This window comes from Pelodiscus sinensis, chromosome 1, assembly GCF_052426305.1.
Source record: "Pelodiscus sinensis isolate ZL-2025 chromosome 1, ASM5242630v1, whole genome shotgun sequence".
NCBI lineage: Eukaryota > Metazoa > Chordata > Testudines > Trionychidae > Pelodiscus > Pelodiscus sinensis.
Genome location: NC_143052.1, coordinates 160,215,412 through 160,235,027, shown reverse-complemented (window position 1 = coordinate 160,235,027; position 19,616 = coordinate 160,215,412). Strand labels below are relative to the sequence as shown.

Sequence of the window (19,616 nt, the reverse complement as noted above, 5' to 3'; positions counted from 1 at the left end):
GGTTGCTAGTCTTCTCTTCCAGATCAAACCCAATTTCTCTGAGGTAATTTGTCTACCTACATCCTTTTCACAGTGTGCCACATATAGACACTTAACTTATCAATCTTTTGCTAATTGTTCTTAATTGGTGAAATAATGTGTTGTTCTTGAATTCCTTTAAGCTTCCAAATCAATAGCCCAACACTTTTCTTTACTTTTTAATAAAAAAATCTGCTTTGTATCTCTAAGGTAGCATTTCTTAAAGTGTGTTTGGGTGTGCCACGAGGCAGTAGGAGGTGTGCTGCAGAGAACAGAGTTCAAAATGGCTGCCCTCAACACCTTTTCCCTGGGGGCTTTTTATTTGGGGGGAGGGGAGTCAACCAACAACATTTCCCTGAGGAATGGCCACCCTTAAAGGGGCAAGCCTCCTTCTTTTTTATTTCCTCAACAAAAAAATCGTTGGTGTTCCCCATTAAAAAAATGATTGTTTGGTGTTCCTCAGTCTTAAAAAGTTTAAGAAACACTGCTCTAAGAGCATTTTTTCACTGGCATCTGACATCAGCACAGTCAACTTCCCTCTAATATTCATAGAATCATAGAGCTGGAAGAGACCTCAGGAGGTCATCAAGTCTAGCTCCCTGCTCAAGGCAAGATCAATCCCAACTAAATCAACCCAACCAGGGCTTTGTCAAGCCAAGACTTAAAACCCTCAAGGGATGGAGATTCCACCACCTCCCTAGGTAACCCATTCCAGTACTTCACCACCCTCTTAGTGAAATAGTTTTTCCTACTATCCAAACTAGACCGCCCCCACTGTAACTTGAAACCATTGCTCCTTGTTCTGCCATCTGTCACTACTGTGAACAGCCTTTCTCGATCCTCTTGGAACCTCCCTTCAGGAAGTTGAAGGCTCATATCAAATCCCCCCTTACTCTTCTCTTCTGTAGACTGCCCCTCAGCCTCTCCTCATAGGTCATGTGTTCCAGCCCCCTAAATATTAGTTTACTGTTTGTTTGTTTTCTGCACCTGTGTTTTTATGAATGCCTTATAACCTTTTAATCTCCAAATCTACTTCTATTTTTTCTAGAGCTCTTTCCTTTTTTTTCAGTTGACAGACTCCACTTATCAACTAACCCCTAAACACTGCATTACCTGACTCCCAGAGAAGGTATCTTTTTATATTGTCCATATTGATTGCTATAGCACAATCTTTGTCTTGGAGAAGCAAGCAGTTCATTCTCCAAGTATAGCGATCTTTGGGAACCAGTCCTGCTATCAAATATTACTTCCACTGGTGCATGATCTGACCATGTAATGTTGCCAATTTCTGCAGATCTTATCCGCTTTGTTAAAGATTTAGACATCATAAGAGTGTAAATAAAATGAGTAATCGTTTTCCCTGTGGCATAATTCTCTCCAGCAATCTGAGAAATTGAATTATTGACACCAGGAAGACAATGCTGTATGTGCTTCCCTATCCAATGTGTATGTGTGCTTTCAGATGTGTCCTGGTACAACTGAAGTCTCATCCAAGTATAGTGTACACTTTCCTGAAGTGTTGCTGATTTTTAAAAAGCCCTTTACAAATAAAACAACTCAAGACTCCAATAATGTTAGTTGGAAAGGAGATAGAGAGAGCAGGAGGCACTTATCAGCTATCTTATGCAATGTAGCATCCAAGCATATTGACTAAGGGAGCAGCTACATGGCAGCTGGGAGATGCCATTTCCAGCTTGGGTAGATATACACATGCTAGCTTTGCTTGAGCCATGGCAGCTTGAGCAGTGGCTCTGGTTAGCTGTCTGAACACAACTCGATCTAGCCCCGAGTACATATATGGCTAGGTAGCCCAAGCCACTTCCTGTGCCACTTGAGCCACAACTGGTATATTTTAGGTGCTATCTAGAGCAGAGCATTTGCATGTATGTCTACCTGTGCATATAAACCTTTTAAAACATAAGGAAACTCTCAAATCAAGACCAGGGGCAGGGTATATCTTCTAAAATAAAAAGAAGGTCTCTGTCTCACTCCTTTCTTGACATTGTCAATATTTTTGGGCTAGTTTATTTACCTTGGGAGTGTATATATACTGGGAGCATATGTGCAGGCAAATTAGAGAATGTGTAGAAGAGAGCAACAAAAATGATAAATGTTTTAGAAAACATAACTGGCCCAGGGCACGCCATTTCTACCCTCTGCCCCCGAAAACAGCACAAGTTCCAGTGCTGGTGCCTTCACTCTATGCTTCTTATTTGAAGTTCCCTCCACCATTTCCACAACAATCTCCATGCAACAGTCTATTAATAATACCACTGTGCTGTTTGAGCCTCTCTTGTGGCCTGAGAGGAACAGAGGACTCCCTCTCCTGAGGCAGCCATGTAACTGGACTCAACTAACCTGCATACCCAATTTTCCTCCCCTTACTTGACACTTTCTTCCTGCCTCTTTATTAGCCTTGAGCTGATGGGCTAATTTGCTCTTTATCCTGTCCAACTGGCCAGTCTAATAGAAAAATTATCCCCAACAGCTTTCTTGAGAGGAAATGATTTTGATCTGAGTGATTGGAGTGCAGGTGATCTCATAGAATTCAGTAGGTACCCACACCCACCACTTTGTCACGCTGGCCTGTGAGGAAAGGTTAAACAAACAGGGCATGGTTCATCTTGGGGATGGGGGTGGAAGGGAGGAGGGAGAAAACTGAAGAGGGGATTTGGTAGATCTTCAAATATATTAAAGGCTGTTGTAAAGAGGACAGTGATCAATATTTCTCCATGTCCACTGGTGGTAGGATGAGCAGAAACAGATTTAAACTTCAGCAAAGGTATTTTTTAGGTTGAATATTAGGAAAAACTTTCTAAATACAAAGATAGCTAGGCATTGGCATAGGCTGCTGAAGGAATTATGGAACCCCCATCGCTGGAAGTCTTGAAGGACAGGTAGGGCAAACGCCTCGCAGGGATGGTCTAGGTTTACTTGGTGCTGTCTCAGAGAAGGGGCTAGACTTGATGACCTCTTGAGTGCCCTGCCAGTCCTACATTCTATGATTCTTTAACCATTGACGTTTAATATGGAAGCTTTAGTGAGTCATCAATATGAGCTTATGTTACAATATTTAATTACAAATCTCATAGTTCACTTCTCACTTATTTATGCATTTTGGAAGAACACTTTAATGGACAGCAATTTATTTTGGTGTTCAATTAATTATTGCTGATTGGTTGGTGCTCTCTCTATTGTAGAGTGTCAGTACATTACCTGGATGACTAGAGCAAAGCGTTGCAGAAGGTTCCAGGCTATATTTCCTTTTTCTTTCACTGGCTTTTTATTTTTTAAATAAACAACCTTCAGGTGTGAATTAAAAGCCCAAGAACTGCATGAAGCCCAGATTACAGTCTGTGACTCTTGCCTAGCTGCACTACTAGAACTGAATTAGTGATTCATAAATAAAGACTATATTTGAGATGTTTGTGACCAATAGAAATTGCCTTGCTGCCAGGGTTGTATTAAGCTACAGGCATCAAAGTGCATAATGGGGCTAGGATATTGGCTCTTGTGTTAAGTTTCTAGCCCACATGGATATGAAGAGAAACTTGGAAATGTGAATGGAGCCAAACTGGTTGCCCAGTTCTGCATGTGGCCTGAAACAACTGAAAAGGGCCCACTTCATTGAAGGTGGGGCCAGAGAGTGGAAGCAGACACATGGGGGGAAAGTGTGGCGGGGTGTCAAAACATGGAGGATCCATGTGGACTTGACTTGTGGCCTTAATGTAGTCTCCTTACCATATCTAACAAGGGCTTTGTCTATTGTAGTGCCAGACAGGACTGTGTGGCTTCTGGAAGTACCAACATGAAATTCTGTGGGTCTTGCTTTGTTTTGAGCCCAAATTGAGTAAACCCTAGTTACCTGAATATTTTGGCAATTTTGGGGATAACTCACAATGGAAACACAAGAGATACAACTTTCCAGAGTGAACACTCACATACAGGGAACATTAAAATTCCCCATGCAACTGGATCCAATTATCCATTCTTCCCAGAGGCTGCTGGGAGTGGGAGGGGTCTTGGCCTATGCAACCCAAGCCCAGATCTCTCTAGAAGGGAGAGACAATATTCAAGAAGACTTGGGAGGTGGAAGGAGTGCAGGGGGCAAAACAGCTCTAGAAAGGAGCAGCAGGAGAGACCATCATCTTGGGGGAGAGGAGTATTGAGGGGGGAGAGAGTTGCTTGCATACCAGCAGAGCTCTCTGCCTGCCTCCTTAGGAAGCTCTGGATTTATCTGAGAGATAAGAGAGCTTATGGGGAGACTAAAACCCTCTGGCTTGTCATTATCTACACTTGAAAATACGGATGATGCTCCTATTCATAAATCCTACAACATTCTCTCTGGCTTCCGTCCACCGCACTCTTTTCTGTGGTTGTGTAGTGTGAACACTAACTGCAACCTTGTGCTGTATTTTAGGGGATAAGAGTGTTCAGTCTGTGGAATGGTTTGGGTATGATTATTTTCTACTCCATGGAGGTGGTTAACCACAGCTCCTATGAAAACAAAAAACAGTGGGGAGTGGTGAAAGTGAATTTCTCAGATTTTAAACAACACCAGAGAGGAACCCCCTTCTGGAATGGCTTGTACATATTAATTCGAAGTGGGTTTTTCCAGCAATCGAGTGACAAAGAAAGGCTTTTGATACAGAAGTCTGAGTTTACACATACGCCTTTTGATTCAGCAAACAAATGGACTTTCAGTTCTGTGGGGATCCTACCCTTGCTGAAGGCCATGAAAGTGTATTGGGATCCCAGACACTGATTTCTGGTATGTCTGGTAAGCATGTAGAAATACCCTTCATAGCTGGCTTTTTTTAAGGTAAAAAGTATCACAACAAATTTAAGTGTAAATTTACTTTGCTGAGAAACCTGGGGGTAACTTGTTAACTGGTCATAGTCCTCAGACAGAAACCAATGCAAAGGTACTAGCCGTCAGGCATATGATTTGCTGAGGACAGTGCAGTGAGGAAGCCATATAGTCCTGAAATCCCTAGTCAGAAGAGAGTGGGACACTGGTCCCTGCCCAGAGACAGGTGATTGTTGGAGTCAGAGACCTGACTGGGCACTCCTGGGCTACATCTAGGCTGCAAGCCTCTTTCGAAAGAGGCTTTTTCGAAAAAGAGCGTCTAGACTGCAAGCAGTACTTTCGAAAAAGCAAGCCACTTTTTCGAAAGAGAGCACCCGGGCAGTCTGGATGCTCTCTTTCGAAAAAGCCCTGTTTGCATTCAAGAACGCCTTTTTTCGAAAGAGCACTTTCGAAAAAAGGCATTCTTCCTTGTGAAATGAGGAGTACCGCCGTCGAAAGAAAAGCCGTGTTCTTTCGATTTAATTTCGAAAGAACGCGGCTGTAGTCTAGACGCAGGTGAAGTTTTTTTGAAAAAAGGCTACTTTTTTTCGAAAAAATCCTGCAGTCTAGACACAGCCCTGGTGTGGGCCAAGGAGTGGAGATACTGGTACAATCACTTTGAAACTGTGAGAGTCAGGTCATCCTGTACCCACAGCCAGAATTTGGTGCCTGTAAAGCTCTGCAAATCTCTTATCCTGGTATTGTGAGCTGTGTAAGAGTTACCTCGCCTCAGATTTTATGCAAAATGGGGCCAAGTTTTAGGTGCCACACAGGGTTACGTATCAATGTGAAATCCAGTGGCGTTTTGCATTATTTTGACACAAGACAGGGCAAACTCTAGCAGTGTTGTCTGAGTTGATTCAAAACTGAAACTCAGGAGGTACAAACTCTGAGCCAAAAAGCGAGAAGCTTTGCACAAGCCCCTTGAGAAAAAAAGCTGCCAAGTTTTCTACCGAGTATAGAGGCTTTTATAGAGCTTAGGGTTTTAATATGATTGGTTATGAAGAAGTGCAGATGAAGCAAAAACACACTGCAGAAACCAAATAAGATTTTCTTGCTGCATTTTAGACTGTTTTAGAGCAACAAAGGATGTTAGTCCAATTAAACATGTTTGATTTCAACCTAATACATGACACATAGTTCCTTTTCCCAGCTAAAGGATATTGTCTGCTCTGAACTTGGAGCATCCGCTCCTGGCTGATGCCTGCAGCATGACAGAGATCTTCTTGGAAGACATCACATGCGTTCCACAGTCTACAATATACAGAGTTGCTGACTGTAGTGTCAGCTACAAGCAAATTCCAACATTGTTCGATCATGATAAGGTAGGCCCACTCATGCTTTAAGGTTGAGCTTGCATTCCACACATACCTGTACAGTACTGTATGAATTTGGTAGCTGATAGTCATGGCTACCCTCTCTAGTACCTGTTCTACCTGCATTGCAGAATTGTTCAGTTAAAAGCTCAGCATATAAAATGCACTGGGATATGTACTGGTGCAGGTCTTAATCTGCTAGAATCTGGTACACTGGAACTAGGTGGTCAGGAGTCATTGGAGGGCAGGAGGTTTGTGCTGTGGAGTTTTTACTTTTTTGTTTCCTGTGGTGGAGTAAGATTAAGCCATGATCAATTAAACTGACAGAGCCTGAGATAAATTGTTTGCTTGACCTTAGAATAAAGCACAGATGAATGGCCGATAAACGTGTATGTGTTGACAAATAATTCTTTAGCATTAGACATAGGCGTATGTGTGGCAAGGAAAGCTGGATCAATTAGCCAGTCATCTTGCAGATAGAATATAAGTGTACATATGGAATTTTTCCTCACAAGTTTGTACGCAGATTATGTGCTACAGTTCCAAAAGTCCCAGCACAGAACTTACCACTCTGAAGAAGGGGGCCAAGGTACCTTGAAGCTACCTTTTTTATGTCCTCATGATTCTGGTCTGCTGGGGATTGGAGAGGCCTGAGGCACAATCAGGCTGTCTTTGGGGGGGCTCTCCAAGGCAGGGCATGCCCTTCTGCTTCAGCACTGTGTTTTGTGGCCCCATTCAGAGCACCGTCTCTTCACCAGGACTTGCAATGGTAGGAGAGGTTTTGGGAGGCAGACTTACTGCAGTCTGCCCACAGTGCCTGTACCAGGGGAATCCAATTCTGCCCAGAACCAAGGCTTTCAGATTGCCTTTATGCTGGTTTGGCCCTTTCATCCAGTATATCTTAAATGAAAACTGATGTTACCCTTGGTTAATTCATTGTCTATTTTGGGAGACATCACTGAAAAATGATGGACATCTAATCCCCTGCCAATCCCGTTATGTGCTTAATTCCCCCATTGGCTTAAATGGGAGTTGCCAAATATTCAACTTTCCTGGAAATCAAGCTGCTCTTCTATAGTTCCCCAAGCATGGGTTTAGTTTCCTATTGGTAATAAAGCTGGAAAATGTGGGCCCCGGTATCTAAATCCTGCAGCCTCAACATAACACCAAACACTGGATCAACAGTATAATGTGTGGTTTATTGAAGATTGTGTTATATAATATATTGCTGAATATGTTCAAGTCCGCATCTAATCTTTTAACCTTCTAGGCTTAAGTGTAAAAAACACCAAGAGCAAGTTCTGCGGCAAACTGATGATGTGGTTTTAAAGTAACAACAGAGGAATACTGGGGCATGTCTACATTTGAAACTTGCAGCTGCAGCTGTGCTGCTGTAGTGTCTCCAAGTACAGCCATTCACTGAAGCAGAGGGAGGAGGTTTCCTGGCAGTGTGATTTATCCATCTGGCCAAGAAATAATAGTTAGGGTTGATGAAAGAAATAATTCTTCCGCTAACATAGCACTTCCTACAGGGTGGGTTAGGTCATTTAAAGTCAGTCAGGAGTGTGGATTTTTCACACCCCTGAGCAAGGTAGCAGGGTTGATTTAACTTTTGTGCGTAGACCTGGTCTTGGTGTCGATCTGTTCCCTGCCATGCCTACTCCAAAGAAACAGAAATCTGTTCAAAATAAAAATACCGGACTCAGATATTCACTCAGTGACTTCCTATTTCATTACATAGGCCTTTTCTACACTTGCAAGTTTTGTCACCAAAACCCGCTTTTTGGCAGCAAAATCCGGAGAGCATCCACACTGCAATGTTCATGCCCAGTTTTGGCAACAAAATACTTCCACCTCCACATGATACTTTCGTCTCTTCCCCCTCCCTTTATTGTCGACAATCATGTAGTGTGTACTTTACACTAAGGCTTTTCTGTCATGTTTATTGACTTTCAGCATGTTTTGCACAAGGCCCAATTAGCCACTCTGTCTAGCGCTTTGAATTCTGCTGCTCTGCAGCCATGTAAACAGATAAACAGATGTGCACCTCCTACCTGCAAACCCGTGGAATTTTAAAAGTCAATTTCATAGTGTCTGGCTCATTGTGTAGAGGTCCTCATGGCATCTGCTCAGGAAAACAGGGGTGGTTATTGCTCAAGACACTCCTGCTTGGAGCAATGCAGAGCTTTTGGATCTTATCAGTGTGTGGAGTAAAGAATTGGTCCAATCACAGCTCTGAGTGATCCACAGGAACTCATACACATACAGTCACCTGAGCACTATGTGAGAAGGGGTATGAGCAAGATTCCCTACCATACAGAGCCAAGACAAAAGAACTCCATCAAGCATACCAGAACACAAATGAGGCCAATAGCTGGTCTGGTGCTGCATCCGCAACATGCTATTTTTATAAAGAACTGGATGTAATCCTGGGTAGGGACCCCACATCCACACCCAAGGAGAATGTAGATGTGTCCCATCACACAGAGTCAGAAACACATTCCCAGAGAAAGACGTTACTGATGCAGAAGTGGAAGAAGATGAAGGTGTTAGTCAATCTGGTGCACTAGGCAGCAAGGAATTGTTCTCAGGTCCCAATGTTTCTGAGAACTCTCAGCAACTGTACATGGAGCATGAAGGAAGGGCAGAAATACAGGGTAAGTTGCTGTGTAGATGAGAAAAGGGGTCTGGTTGGTAGCCATGCAGGGCAGTAAGTTGCTCTATGGCAGCTGGAGTATGGAGCAGAAAGTTGTTCTAGTGCAGCCAAGGGCAGGAGGTAGAGGCCATGTGGGGTGGTAAGTTGCTGCGGGATGAGGGTGGTGTCTTGGAAAGTTGCTCTTACAGCTTGGGGAGAGGCAGGGAGTCGACAGTGCAAACAGCAGCAGTATTTTTGTGAGCTAGCTAAGCACTCCCTGGGTATGTGTTCTGTCCAAACAGAGCATCAATGTACATACAGATATCAATAGAATCTTGGTGGGAGATGGTGTCGAAGCTTTCTCTAATGTACTCATCAGTTTTCTCATGGAGATTCCATGCCATTTCCCCACTGCCATGGTACAACAGTCTCTCATGGTTACGTGGATGACTTTGACAGGTACCTTTAGATAGTGACTGGTATGTTTGTTACATCTTGCATACAGTTTACTCCCATCGACTTGTGGAAGACAACATTGTCCTCACTCTCGCGTTGTCAGGCCACAGACTTAGCCTGACTCTTGCTCTTTTGTTAACAAGACCAAGATGGCTGCACACAAATTCCCTTATTCCCTTTTCCTGCCTCCACAGACTTTAGACTTGTTGCCTTTCAACAATGTTGCTTAATATTACTCGTCTAAAATTAAATATGCACAATCTTCTCTTAGAACACTTTCTGCACCTCTAGCTGTCTATGGACACATTTTGTTTTGGTAAAATTTTCAAATGGAGTGACCAATTTTCAAATGGAGTGACCTAAGCATGGTATGTCAGGTGAGTTCTATGAGGTCTGTCTTGCACTATACTATAAATTAGAGATTAATAGATGAACTCTGAAATCTCAACTGTTTAGATGAGAAAACTGCTCTAGTTGTCATAACTAATTATTCTGGATGCTCCAAACTGTCTGTCACCTTTTTATAAACACGTTCCAACACCAGAAGACTTGTGTCGGCATAAGTTGGCTCTTGGGGCGCTTCTAAGGTTGATGAAAGAATAGCTGAAAGCTAGGTTATAAACATCCTTTTTGAGGCATACTGATAAATTAGTCTTGTCTAGATCATTGCTGTTTTTTCCTCCTCTCATTTCTCCCCCAACTCAAAAGTCTTCGGCTTGTTCACCAGTGGTTTTTATTTAATTCTCACTTTTTTCAATGTTTAGAAACATAAGAAAAAATGTCAAGTTAAAGCGAGAAGCCAACAGCATTCACAGCAGTATCAGTGTGAGCACGCTGTTGCTCTTGTGGCGGGGGAAAATTCACCAGATGTATTCAGGCCAGCTCTGCAACTAAACCTTAGCAAGGTTTGGTTTGAAATATGGACCCGCCTTTGGAACAGTAAAAGCATGAAAAGGGTTGAAATGCCATTGCAAGCAATCAGAGTGGGGATGTGATTGTGCCCAGGTTAAGTTAAATTTGTTATGTATTCCTTGTTCTCATGGAAAGTTCTTGATATAAGCTCAGATTAGCTCCTTGTGTGGGAAAAATGAATAATAAGAGGTTCAAGGAGAAGGTTCACCCATGTGAAGATCTACCTTGCAGAAATTGTCCTGCCCATGTTGTTTTTACTGAGATCAGAAATTTGCCCCAAACCAAATATATCCCCGGGGTTCCTTATGCTGAGGGCCCTACCCAAAGAGGGAGACTGTGCTTCCCCAATGGGGCTCACTGACCATTTAGTTCAGGGAGACTAATGCTAGCCACGGTGGTCCTGGGGCATGAGAGTAGAACCTACACAGAAAAGATAATCTGGAAAAATAATACAACTTGAACTGTCTCTGCAGAGGTGGGGAAGCAAGTGCTGTGTATGCCCCAAGCTCCACTCCTGATCTTGTCCAGTAAGTTAGTGTCAGAGCTGGTTGTAACTGAGTCTGTTGGTAATAATAAGTACATAGCACCTCATCCGAGGACACGATAATTTGTTGCCTTTGTGCTCAACCAACTAGGATCTGAAAGATCAACCAGCATACTATGGAAAGTGGATTCTTTGTCAGGGTGCAGGCTCACAGGACAGATAAACCCTTTCAACTGAAAACTCTTATGTCTTAATTTCCACCCTTTTCGGGGTGACTGCCGATTTGTAAGCAAAATGTGAGAGACTGTATAGTGTAGACATCAAGGACTAGCTTTTTTTGTTGCAATACTAAACTGTCCAGCTCCTGAAAGGAATTTAAATGCTTAATTCCTATCAAAATCAATGGGAATTAGGTCCCTGAATGCCTTTTGAGGATCTGGGCCTTACTGACTCCAGCCTTGTGCTCAATATATTGTGCGTCAGATAGTGTCTAATTTGGCAAGACCTTGTAATCTTCAGTCTATTATTTTCCATTTCCTTGGGCATCACCTACTAGAGATCCTCCTTTCATGTTAGGGATGGTGCTTGTGGTGAAAGTGGGGAAATTGATGTGCATTCTCCCAACTCCTCCTACATTTCTGTGCCTAATCCATCCAGTTTCCTACCCTCTTCCTATGGAGAAATCCCCGTGAGGTTTAGAAGAGCAGGGGGCGGGAGGAAGGAGAGCAGAAGAGGGAACTGTACTATGGGAGACACCTTCAGTCCCACACTGTGAGGGAGATCTCAACATGTGGAATGTTGACAGGACAATACGAGCCAAAGTAACATCTATCAAAGACCATTCCTGTAATTGGAAAATCTCTGGGTTCAAGCTCCTGCCTAGCTAGAAGTGCAGTAATGGCCATTGCTGTGTCAGAGTGCAGAGTTCTCACTAGGTCAGGGGTGGGCAATAATTTCTGAGGAGGGGAGCACTCCAAGATTTTGGTAAACGGTCAAGGGCCACACTTTTCTATGGAGGAGGTGCAGGGTCTGGGATGGAGGTTGGGTGCAGAATGGGATGGGATGGGGGCAGCACTTGAAATCTTCCCCCCACACACGGGGCAATGAGAGGGAGCGGATAGCCATTTTGAGCAAAAGAGCCAGCCTCATCTGGGCGATCACAGGTCAGATTAAAAGGGTTGGTGGGCTGTATCGGGCCCACGGCCCATATCCTGCCTGTCCCTGCACTACGTACTGCTTATTAGAACACAGCCCATGGTGGATGCTATATCTAAACATAGAAGGGACAGTCCCTACCTCCCAAGGGTTTTCAGTGATCCTAATCCAGCATCCACTTACACATTGTGTGGCTTTATTTCATATGTATTGTTCAAGAACGATTATAAATGTCAGAGAGTTCGGAGAAGAAGCATGAGAATTATTGAATGATTAGATAACCGTTCGCCGCCGTTCGTCAAGCCCTGCTTATAGTGATAGTCAAAAAGTTTCATCTGTTTATCTTAAGGAAGACCAAGGTGAGGGGTAACTAGATTACAGTCTGTAAGTACCTACATGGGGCACAAATATTTACGAAATGGGGTTTTCAGTCTAGCAGAGAAAGGTGCAACCCAAGCCAATGGCTGGAAGCTGAAACTAGACAAAATCAGATGTGAAATAAGGGGTACATTTTTAATGGTGAAGGTAAGTAACCATTGGGAAAATGTATTTTCATGGCACATGCTGCATCACAAACCATTTTTAAATCAAGTTTGAATTTATTTAAATAAAAGCTGGATATGGTTTTGAGGAAGTTTGGTGACCTGTGTTATATGGAAAGTCAGACTAGATGACAACAAGGTCTGCAGGGACTATCAAGGCATCTCAGAATCATGTGAGTTATTACACATGCAAATGTCTGTTGGATAAGGGTCAGTAAACAGGGCATGTAGAAATCTGATAATTAGATGTTCCGGGGCAAGTTCAACTTCCACTAACACTAAATGGGGGTAACTCCAGTGCAATTAAGAGCACTCAGCTAGAGTAAAATTGAGAGATCAGACCAGACCCATTGTGGGGTTTCATACCAACCTATAAAGTAACCATCGTTGGAGAGAAGTTATAGGACTAAGACAGAAACACATAGCAACCTCTATGGGAAAGAGTTGTTGGATTAGCTTGTCCAGTAGCAGGATTATTTCCCTACTGTACAATAGGTGAACAATTGAGGTTTGGATTATTATTTTTTCTTTGCTCTTTATAGCTTGCATTTGAGACCGGTAATTATGCCCTTGTGCAGGTCTGAAAACTCAGGAGGGCCATCAAGATAGTTCATTTCCTAGCACCCTAAACTGCAGCCCTGGAACTCGTTGCTATAGATGGGGCTTCAGAGAGCACAAGGCAGGGAATTCTTTGTAGGGGGCTGTGGTCCTACTGAACATATTCTGAAGCACAAAACTAACCATCTCTAGAGTGTGAAGGCTCATCTTGTTCATCTGACTGAACTCTGAATTCTTAGGGTCTTAGTGGCACTTAAATTTCAAAGCAATAGTCTAAGAAGGATGGACAACAGCTTATTGGCCAAATTCATCTCCTTTGTTTTTAAAGCTGCTGGGCAGGAGGATGCTTTTCTTTCTGGTTCCCAGTGATCCACATTCAGCCGTGTCAGCTGCACCCAGATATCACAGTGATGGGTGCCTTTAGAAGTCTGTCTTAACTCTAATCTTCCAGAGGTGTGCTCTTCCCAAATGCTCCTATCAGCTGTCTAATCAGTCCAGTACAGGAAGATATCTCGCTATTTTAGCTTTCCAAAGAGCAGCAGAAAATACAGTTGAAATTCAAGTCAAAAGGACAATTTTAGCTGCTGGTCAAAACTATTTTCTGTCTGGAATCCTTTCTCTAAAAGGCTCTGTCTAGACTTGCCAGTTTTTCCGGAAAATCAGCGGCTTTTCCGGAAAAACTTGCCAGCTGTCTACACTGGCCGCTTGAATTTCTGCAAAAGCACTGACTTCCTACTGTAAGAAATCAGTGCTTCTTGCAGAAATACTATGCTGCTCCCATTCGGGCAAAAGTCCCTTTTGCACAAAGCTTTTGCACAAAAGGGCCAGTGTAGACAGCTCAGATTTGTTTTCCACAAAAAAGCCCCGATCGCGAAAATGGCTATCGGGGCTTTTTTGCGGAAAAGCACGTCTAGATTGGCACAGACGTTTTTCCGCAAAAAGTGCTTTTGCAGAAAAGCGTCCGTGCCAATCTATATGCTCTGTTCCGAAAATGCTTTTAATGGAAAACTTTTCCATTAAATGCATTTCCGGAAAATCATGCCAGTCTAGACGCAGCCAAAGAGTTTTGAGTGGTTTTTAAGTATTCTCTAGAAACTGCTTTAGAAGCAGTATCTCTTAAAATGTATCATTAACTTTTTTCCATAGAAAAATGTTTATACTTCAAAGGCTTGTCGTAGGGTGTCCCTAGATATGTAAAATTATCATCAACTTGAGTGGAAAATCTGTAAAATCAGACTTTATATGAATTAGTGTGAGACTTAATTTTGCATTCAGTCCCTCACCACACAAAGAACTTAAGTTCATGTTTAGAGTTGAATGCATGGTCAGCTTCAGCGAGCTTAAAAGGCTACTTATATGATTAAATTCTTTGCTGGATTGAGGCCAAGTGCTCAGCACCTTTCTGGAGTTAGCCCAGAGTGGGCAAAAGGGCCTCCACAGGCCGGATCTGGCCGCCAGGCGGGTTGATCCAGCCTGCAGAGGCCCTGCCACTCTCCCCCACCCATGCTAATTAGGGCCTGGGGGCAGAGGGAAGCGCATGAAGTTTCCTCTGCCCTGCCAGTAGCACATGGCTCCTGGCAGGGTGGGAGGAGAATTCGCACACTCCCCCGCCCCCAAACCCCGATTACCCTGGGACGGGGAAGCATGCAAAGTTTCCACTGCCCTGCCCCCACCCTGCAAGAAATGTGTGGCACTTAGCAGTGTGCCACACGCTCCTGACAGGGTGGGAGGAGACTTGGCGTGTTCCCCTGCCCCAAAGTGCTGATTGGGCTGTGGGCAGAAGGGAGAGCGTGCAAAGTCTCCTCCCACTGCCAGGGGCATGGGCGCGTAGGGGAAACCTCGGGGGGGGGCAATGGTGCTCCCCTACCAATCATTGTCTGAAGGTGGCCCCGCCCCTTCTGCTTGAGGCCCTGCCCCTTTCAGTGCAGCTTCAGAAATTTTTGAAGAGGCCCCTGGCAAAATATTAATGCCCACTCCTGAGTTAGCCTAATGTGAATAGCCATGACCTAAACATTTTGGCTCTACAAAATAACAGTTGGAAGACTGGCTGTTTTAGTTTGGGTTCCCTATTTAGAAACTACCTATTTTTATCCACGCTAGTTACCAATACTTCAATACCAATCACGGGAACAGCCCTGGATACTAGATGGCTCTCCAATACGCCAAACTCCTCAAGGGCTTATCTTGAGGAAGAATTTCTGGATCAGTTCACCACAAAATCAATTATACACACTGATGATTTCATCCTTGGGATGGACCAACTAAACTCCCTCAGGGTATGGCTACACAAGCCACCCTAGTTCGAACTAGGGTGTCTAATGTAGTAATTTGAACTTGCAGATGAAGCCCAGGATTTAAATTTCCCGGGCGCTGCCATTTTTAAATGCCCAGTAGCTCGAACTACCTGCTTGCGGCTACACGCGGCACGGGCTAGGTAGTTCGAATTAACACTCTTAATTCGAACTACCGTTACTCCTCCTGCAAAAGTTCGAATTACTATATTAGCCACCCTAGTTCAAACTAGGGTGGCTAGTGTAGCCATACCCTCATTGATTTCCACCAAGCTTCAGTTACCAGCACCCATCAAATTGTCTTTGGTATACCATCACACCACATCAATTTCCTAGACAACATGATCAGCGTCAATAATAGAACCCCATGCACAACTATGTACAAGATACCCATGGATCACCACGTACAATCTTCACAGTTGCTGTATTTTCCCCAAACATTCCTTGAAATCCATTCTCCAAGCCAGGTCCTCAGATAATGTCCCATATCGATCAAGGAGAAAGTCCACAATCCACTTCTTCACACTTAAAATCACCTTGCTATGTAGGATGTTCCCCCAGAGAAGCAAATCACACCCTAGAACAGGGCAACCAAATACCCCCAGCACATCTTTATCAATATGGGAGGTGGACCCTCTGACTGAATATGCCTCGTTGTCACCCACCACCCCACGCTGGAACTCATATAGAATATCCTCAAACAATTACAACCCATACTCATAGGGACTACATCCAGAAAGAAATCTTTCCTAAACCCTCTCTTCTGACTTCAAAACAACACACCCACCTCCTAACATTGACAACTCAGCAGAAGCAACACATGCCAGGAACCAGGACCCACCAACTCAAAGCAGCACCAAAATGACTGACACAAAATCTGCAGATGTGACTCCTCTGCTATTCTGATGAGTATCCCTCACAATACACCTCACAATACCAATGGGCCCATGCCCATCACAACATGTGATGTGCCAAACTGCACCAATAACAACCATTGCTGAAATGAGACAATCACAATGGTCTTGACTGAGTTGATACAGAAATGAAATAAAATATGAAAATAATGTGTTGCACACGTTCAGAGACTCTTCACAAAACAATCACTCCATATCTGACCTCTCAATCCTTATCCTCAAAGGAAGCCTGCTCAATACCTTCAGTAGATGATCCTGGGAACTTAAATTTTTATAACAACCTGTAACCCTTTATTTCTTCTCTTATTTACCCTATGACAGAAAGGATGTGGATGGTCCCTTAGAATGTGTCATCTACGATGTAGCTTTGATGTACCTTTCTCATACCTGAAGAGCTCTGTGGAGCTTGAAAGCTGGATTCTGTCACTAACAGAAGTTGGTTCAATAAAAGATATTACCTCACCCACCTTTGTCTCCAAGTTACCAAAACAGTGGTGTTTATGTTAACCACTCTTCCTAGACCTCATATTCATGCTTTAGTCTTAACAAACAGAGCAGGGTGTATGTCCAGAAAAGAAAAATGCAAGCTCAAATTAGTTAATCCTTGCTCTCAATTACAAAACAAAGAGTTGTATTTCTTTGTTTAAATCCTATTTGCTATTGTGGACTTTTTGTCATGGAAAAGCCCAGGAGAAACATTCTAAAACTGTGCATACCAAGTAAAATTCTCAAACATTTCTTGGCTCGCCCTCCTAAAAAAAAAAGACTAATTGAATTTAAATTGATATTTTAATGACAAAACAATAGACCCCTTGAATCTTGTTTGCTATGGTACTGTAAACATACTAACATAAATCTGCTCTATTCACATATTTTATGCAGAAATTATTCCAAAATAAGCCATCTTTTCTCTGTTAGTAAAAGTAGTGAAAACATTTGTCTCTGAAGAGATCTGCAATTCTATTCCTAATTCTGCCAGAGCCTTGCTGTGTGATTTTTAGGCAAATCATTTGTCCTCTGTGCTAATTTTCCCCAACCGTGAAAAAAACAGATAAGAGAATTGCTCCATTAATGTTTGCTAAATATTGTGACTCCAAAGAACTTGTTAAAAAAATTCACAATAACCAAACATACTGTGCCTCCTTTTTTAAAATGTCATAGTTTGGGCATTATTTTGAAACATAGGTGAAATCTGTCCTCCGCAAACATATCCAAGTCAATCTATATTACCACTTAACTTGGCCACCAACAAGAATTTTGCCTAATGTAATTTTAGAGTCATTGAGTTTAAGAGTGTGTTATAAAACAACAAAGACAAAATACCCTGAAAATCTCTCTTGATTTGAATGAAGTATGATTGTTCCATGACTAGCGGAAAATACTTGATGTGAAATCCTGGCTTTGCTGAAACCGCACTAGCAGGCCCTTTGATTTCAATGGGACCATGATTTCAGCTTTGTTTAAGCTCAACATAGTGATGATGAAATAAACTAACCTTCCCCCTCCAAAATTAGAACAGTACTAGTAGCTAAAGAAATAGATCTGTAACATATTATGACCATACCTTCACACTGGACAGTTAAGCTCTTCCAAGCCTTAATTAGAAGAAAGTAAAATAAACCAACTATGACAGGAGAATGCATTGCTTTTCTGTTCCAAGTTCACAATTTAAGCAAATTGAAGTCTCACTTTAAACTAAGGCTTAAATAAGTCTTTTTTTCTCCTCCTTGTCTCTGCTAGAAATACAAGAAGAACACAAATAAGATTTACAGTCATTCATGTTGGGCTCTTTGGAGGGGGGAGGAATGTGTTAACCACAACAGGAAACTTTAAACTAGACTAAATTCTTATTGGGGGAAAGGACTGTAATGAACACCTACAAAAAGAACAGAAATGGTATAACCCTTGCAATTACTGCAAGAATAAAACAGTTATAAACATCCTGCAATTTTGTGGAGACTAAGTATTTCATTTAGACATTGATTTTGCTTGTTGCACTTGCAAATCAGACTTGTAGTTCTATGCCCACTGTTTGGAAACCAGTGTTCAAAACCTGTCTTTACCATTTTTGACTTGCCAAAGTATGTTAGGGTATGTCTACACTACAAAGTTAGTTCGAACTAACATTCACAGGCGCTACACTAGCGCTTCGTTAGTTCGAATTTAATTCGAACTAACGGAGCGCTTAGTTCGAACTAGGTAATCCTCATTCCACGAGGATTAAGCCTAGTTCGAATTTACTAGTTCGAATTAAGGGATGTGTAGACCCTTAATTCGAACTAGTGGGAGGCTAGCCCTTCCCAGCTTGCCCTGGTGGCCACTCTGGCCAACACCAGGGAAACTCTACTGCCCCCCTCCCGGCCCCGGAGCCCTTAAAGGGCCACGGGCTGGCTACGGGGTTTGTGCCAGTTGCAAGGCTGCCAGCACCCGTGCCAGCACACCAAGCAGCTGACACCCCATGAGCCAGCCACCCAATGCCACCCAGCCCTCCCCCTCTTCCCGGGACCAGCCTGGCGGCTCCCAGGAGCCTGCCCGGGGCCACAAGAGGCGGGCGCCCGCGTGGTCTAGTGCGGAGATCGTGGACCTCATCAAGGTTTGGGGGAAGCCTCCAATGTCCATGATCTCTGCACTAGCCACAGGAACGCGGCAGTCTACAGCTGCATGGCTGCCAGCCTGGCCGCCAGGAGCCACCAGCGCAGCCGGGAGCAGGTGCGCTGGAAAATCAAGGACTTGCGGCAGTCCTACTCCCAGGCCTGCCTGCCAGGGGCTGACCCGGAGGCGTGCCCCCAATTCCAGGCTCTGGACCGCCTCCTGGGGGCTCATGCCGTCCCTGCCACCCGGGACGTGATAGACCCCAGGGCAGAGGGACCGCTCCCAGAGACGGAGGAGGAGGAGGAGGAGGAGGGCTCCGAGAGCCAGGAGCCTGCCGGCAGCCTGCCCAGGACCCGGGACCCCCGAGGCACCCCACAGAGCCGCTCGCCTGTGTCATCTGAGGCCGGGGAAGCGTCCACATGAGTACCATCGTGCTCCCCTTATGTGTACGGGGGGCTGGAGCGAGAGGGAGCCCAGGGACCGTGCACCTGGGCCTTGCCCACCACGGAACAGCAGCTGGGGATCCTGCAGGGGCCCTGGCCTTGCAGAGGGGAGCAGGGTTTCACACACCTGGGCCCCTGGGGTAATAGTTCTTGTTTCATCACAGCCGCAGCACCTGGGACTGCAGGGCGCACCACCCCGCCTGCAGCAGCCATCCGCGCCAGGCCAGCAGGAGAGCCAGGAACCAGGAGGAGTACCAGAGGCGGCACCTCCGGTTCCTGGAGCAACAGCTCTGTCTCCAGGACCACTGGGTCCAGGAGGACCTGAGGCTGCGCCGGAGGAGCTTCGAGGCACTGGAGGAGCAGGGCCGTACCCTGCGAGGCCACCTCCAGAGCCTGCTCGACCACTTCCCAATTCCTCCTGCTCCCCCTGCTCCCCCTCCTCCCCCTCCTG

General features: G+C 44.2%; 1 protein-coding gene and 1 long non-coding RNA gene across 3 annotated transcripts in view; one reads left to right on the top strand and one right to left on the bottom strand.

Annotated features, from left to right (window-relative positions):
* Nucleotides 1-18,677, top strand: part of LOC149525663 (uncharacterized) — a 33,735-nt gene extending 15,058 nt beyond the window's left edge. Inside the window, exons 2-3 of the long non-coding RNA XR_016347786.1 lie at nt 6,021-6,192; nt 16,452-18,677. This is a non-coding gene — a long non-coding RNA (uncharacterized LOC149525663). The remainder of the gene's footprint in view (nt 1-6,020; nt 6,193-16,451) is intronic.
* Nucleotides 1-19,616, bottom strand: part of LOC102445404 (uncharacterized) — a 68,736-nt gene that overhangs the window by 14,946 nt on the left and 34,174 nt on the right. Inside the window, exon 1 of one of the 2 annotated variants that reach the window (XM_025181542.3) lies at nt 17,695-17,896. The exons of the other annotated variant lie outside the window; for it this stretch is intronic. Coding sequence (XP_025037327.2) covers nt 17,695-17,773 — 79 coding nt within the window. The 5' untranslated portion in view covers nt 17,774-17,896. Of the gene's footprint in view, nt 1-17,694; nt 17,897-19,616 lie in introns of those variants that run through there. 2 annotated transcript variants of the gene reach the window in all.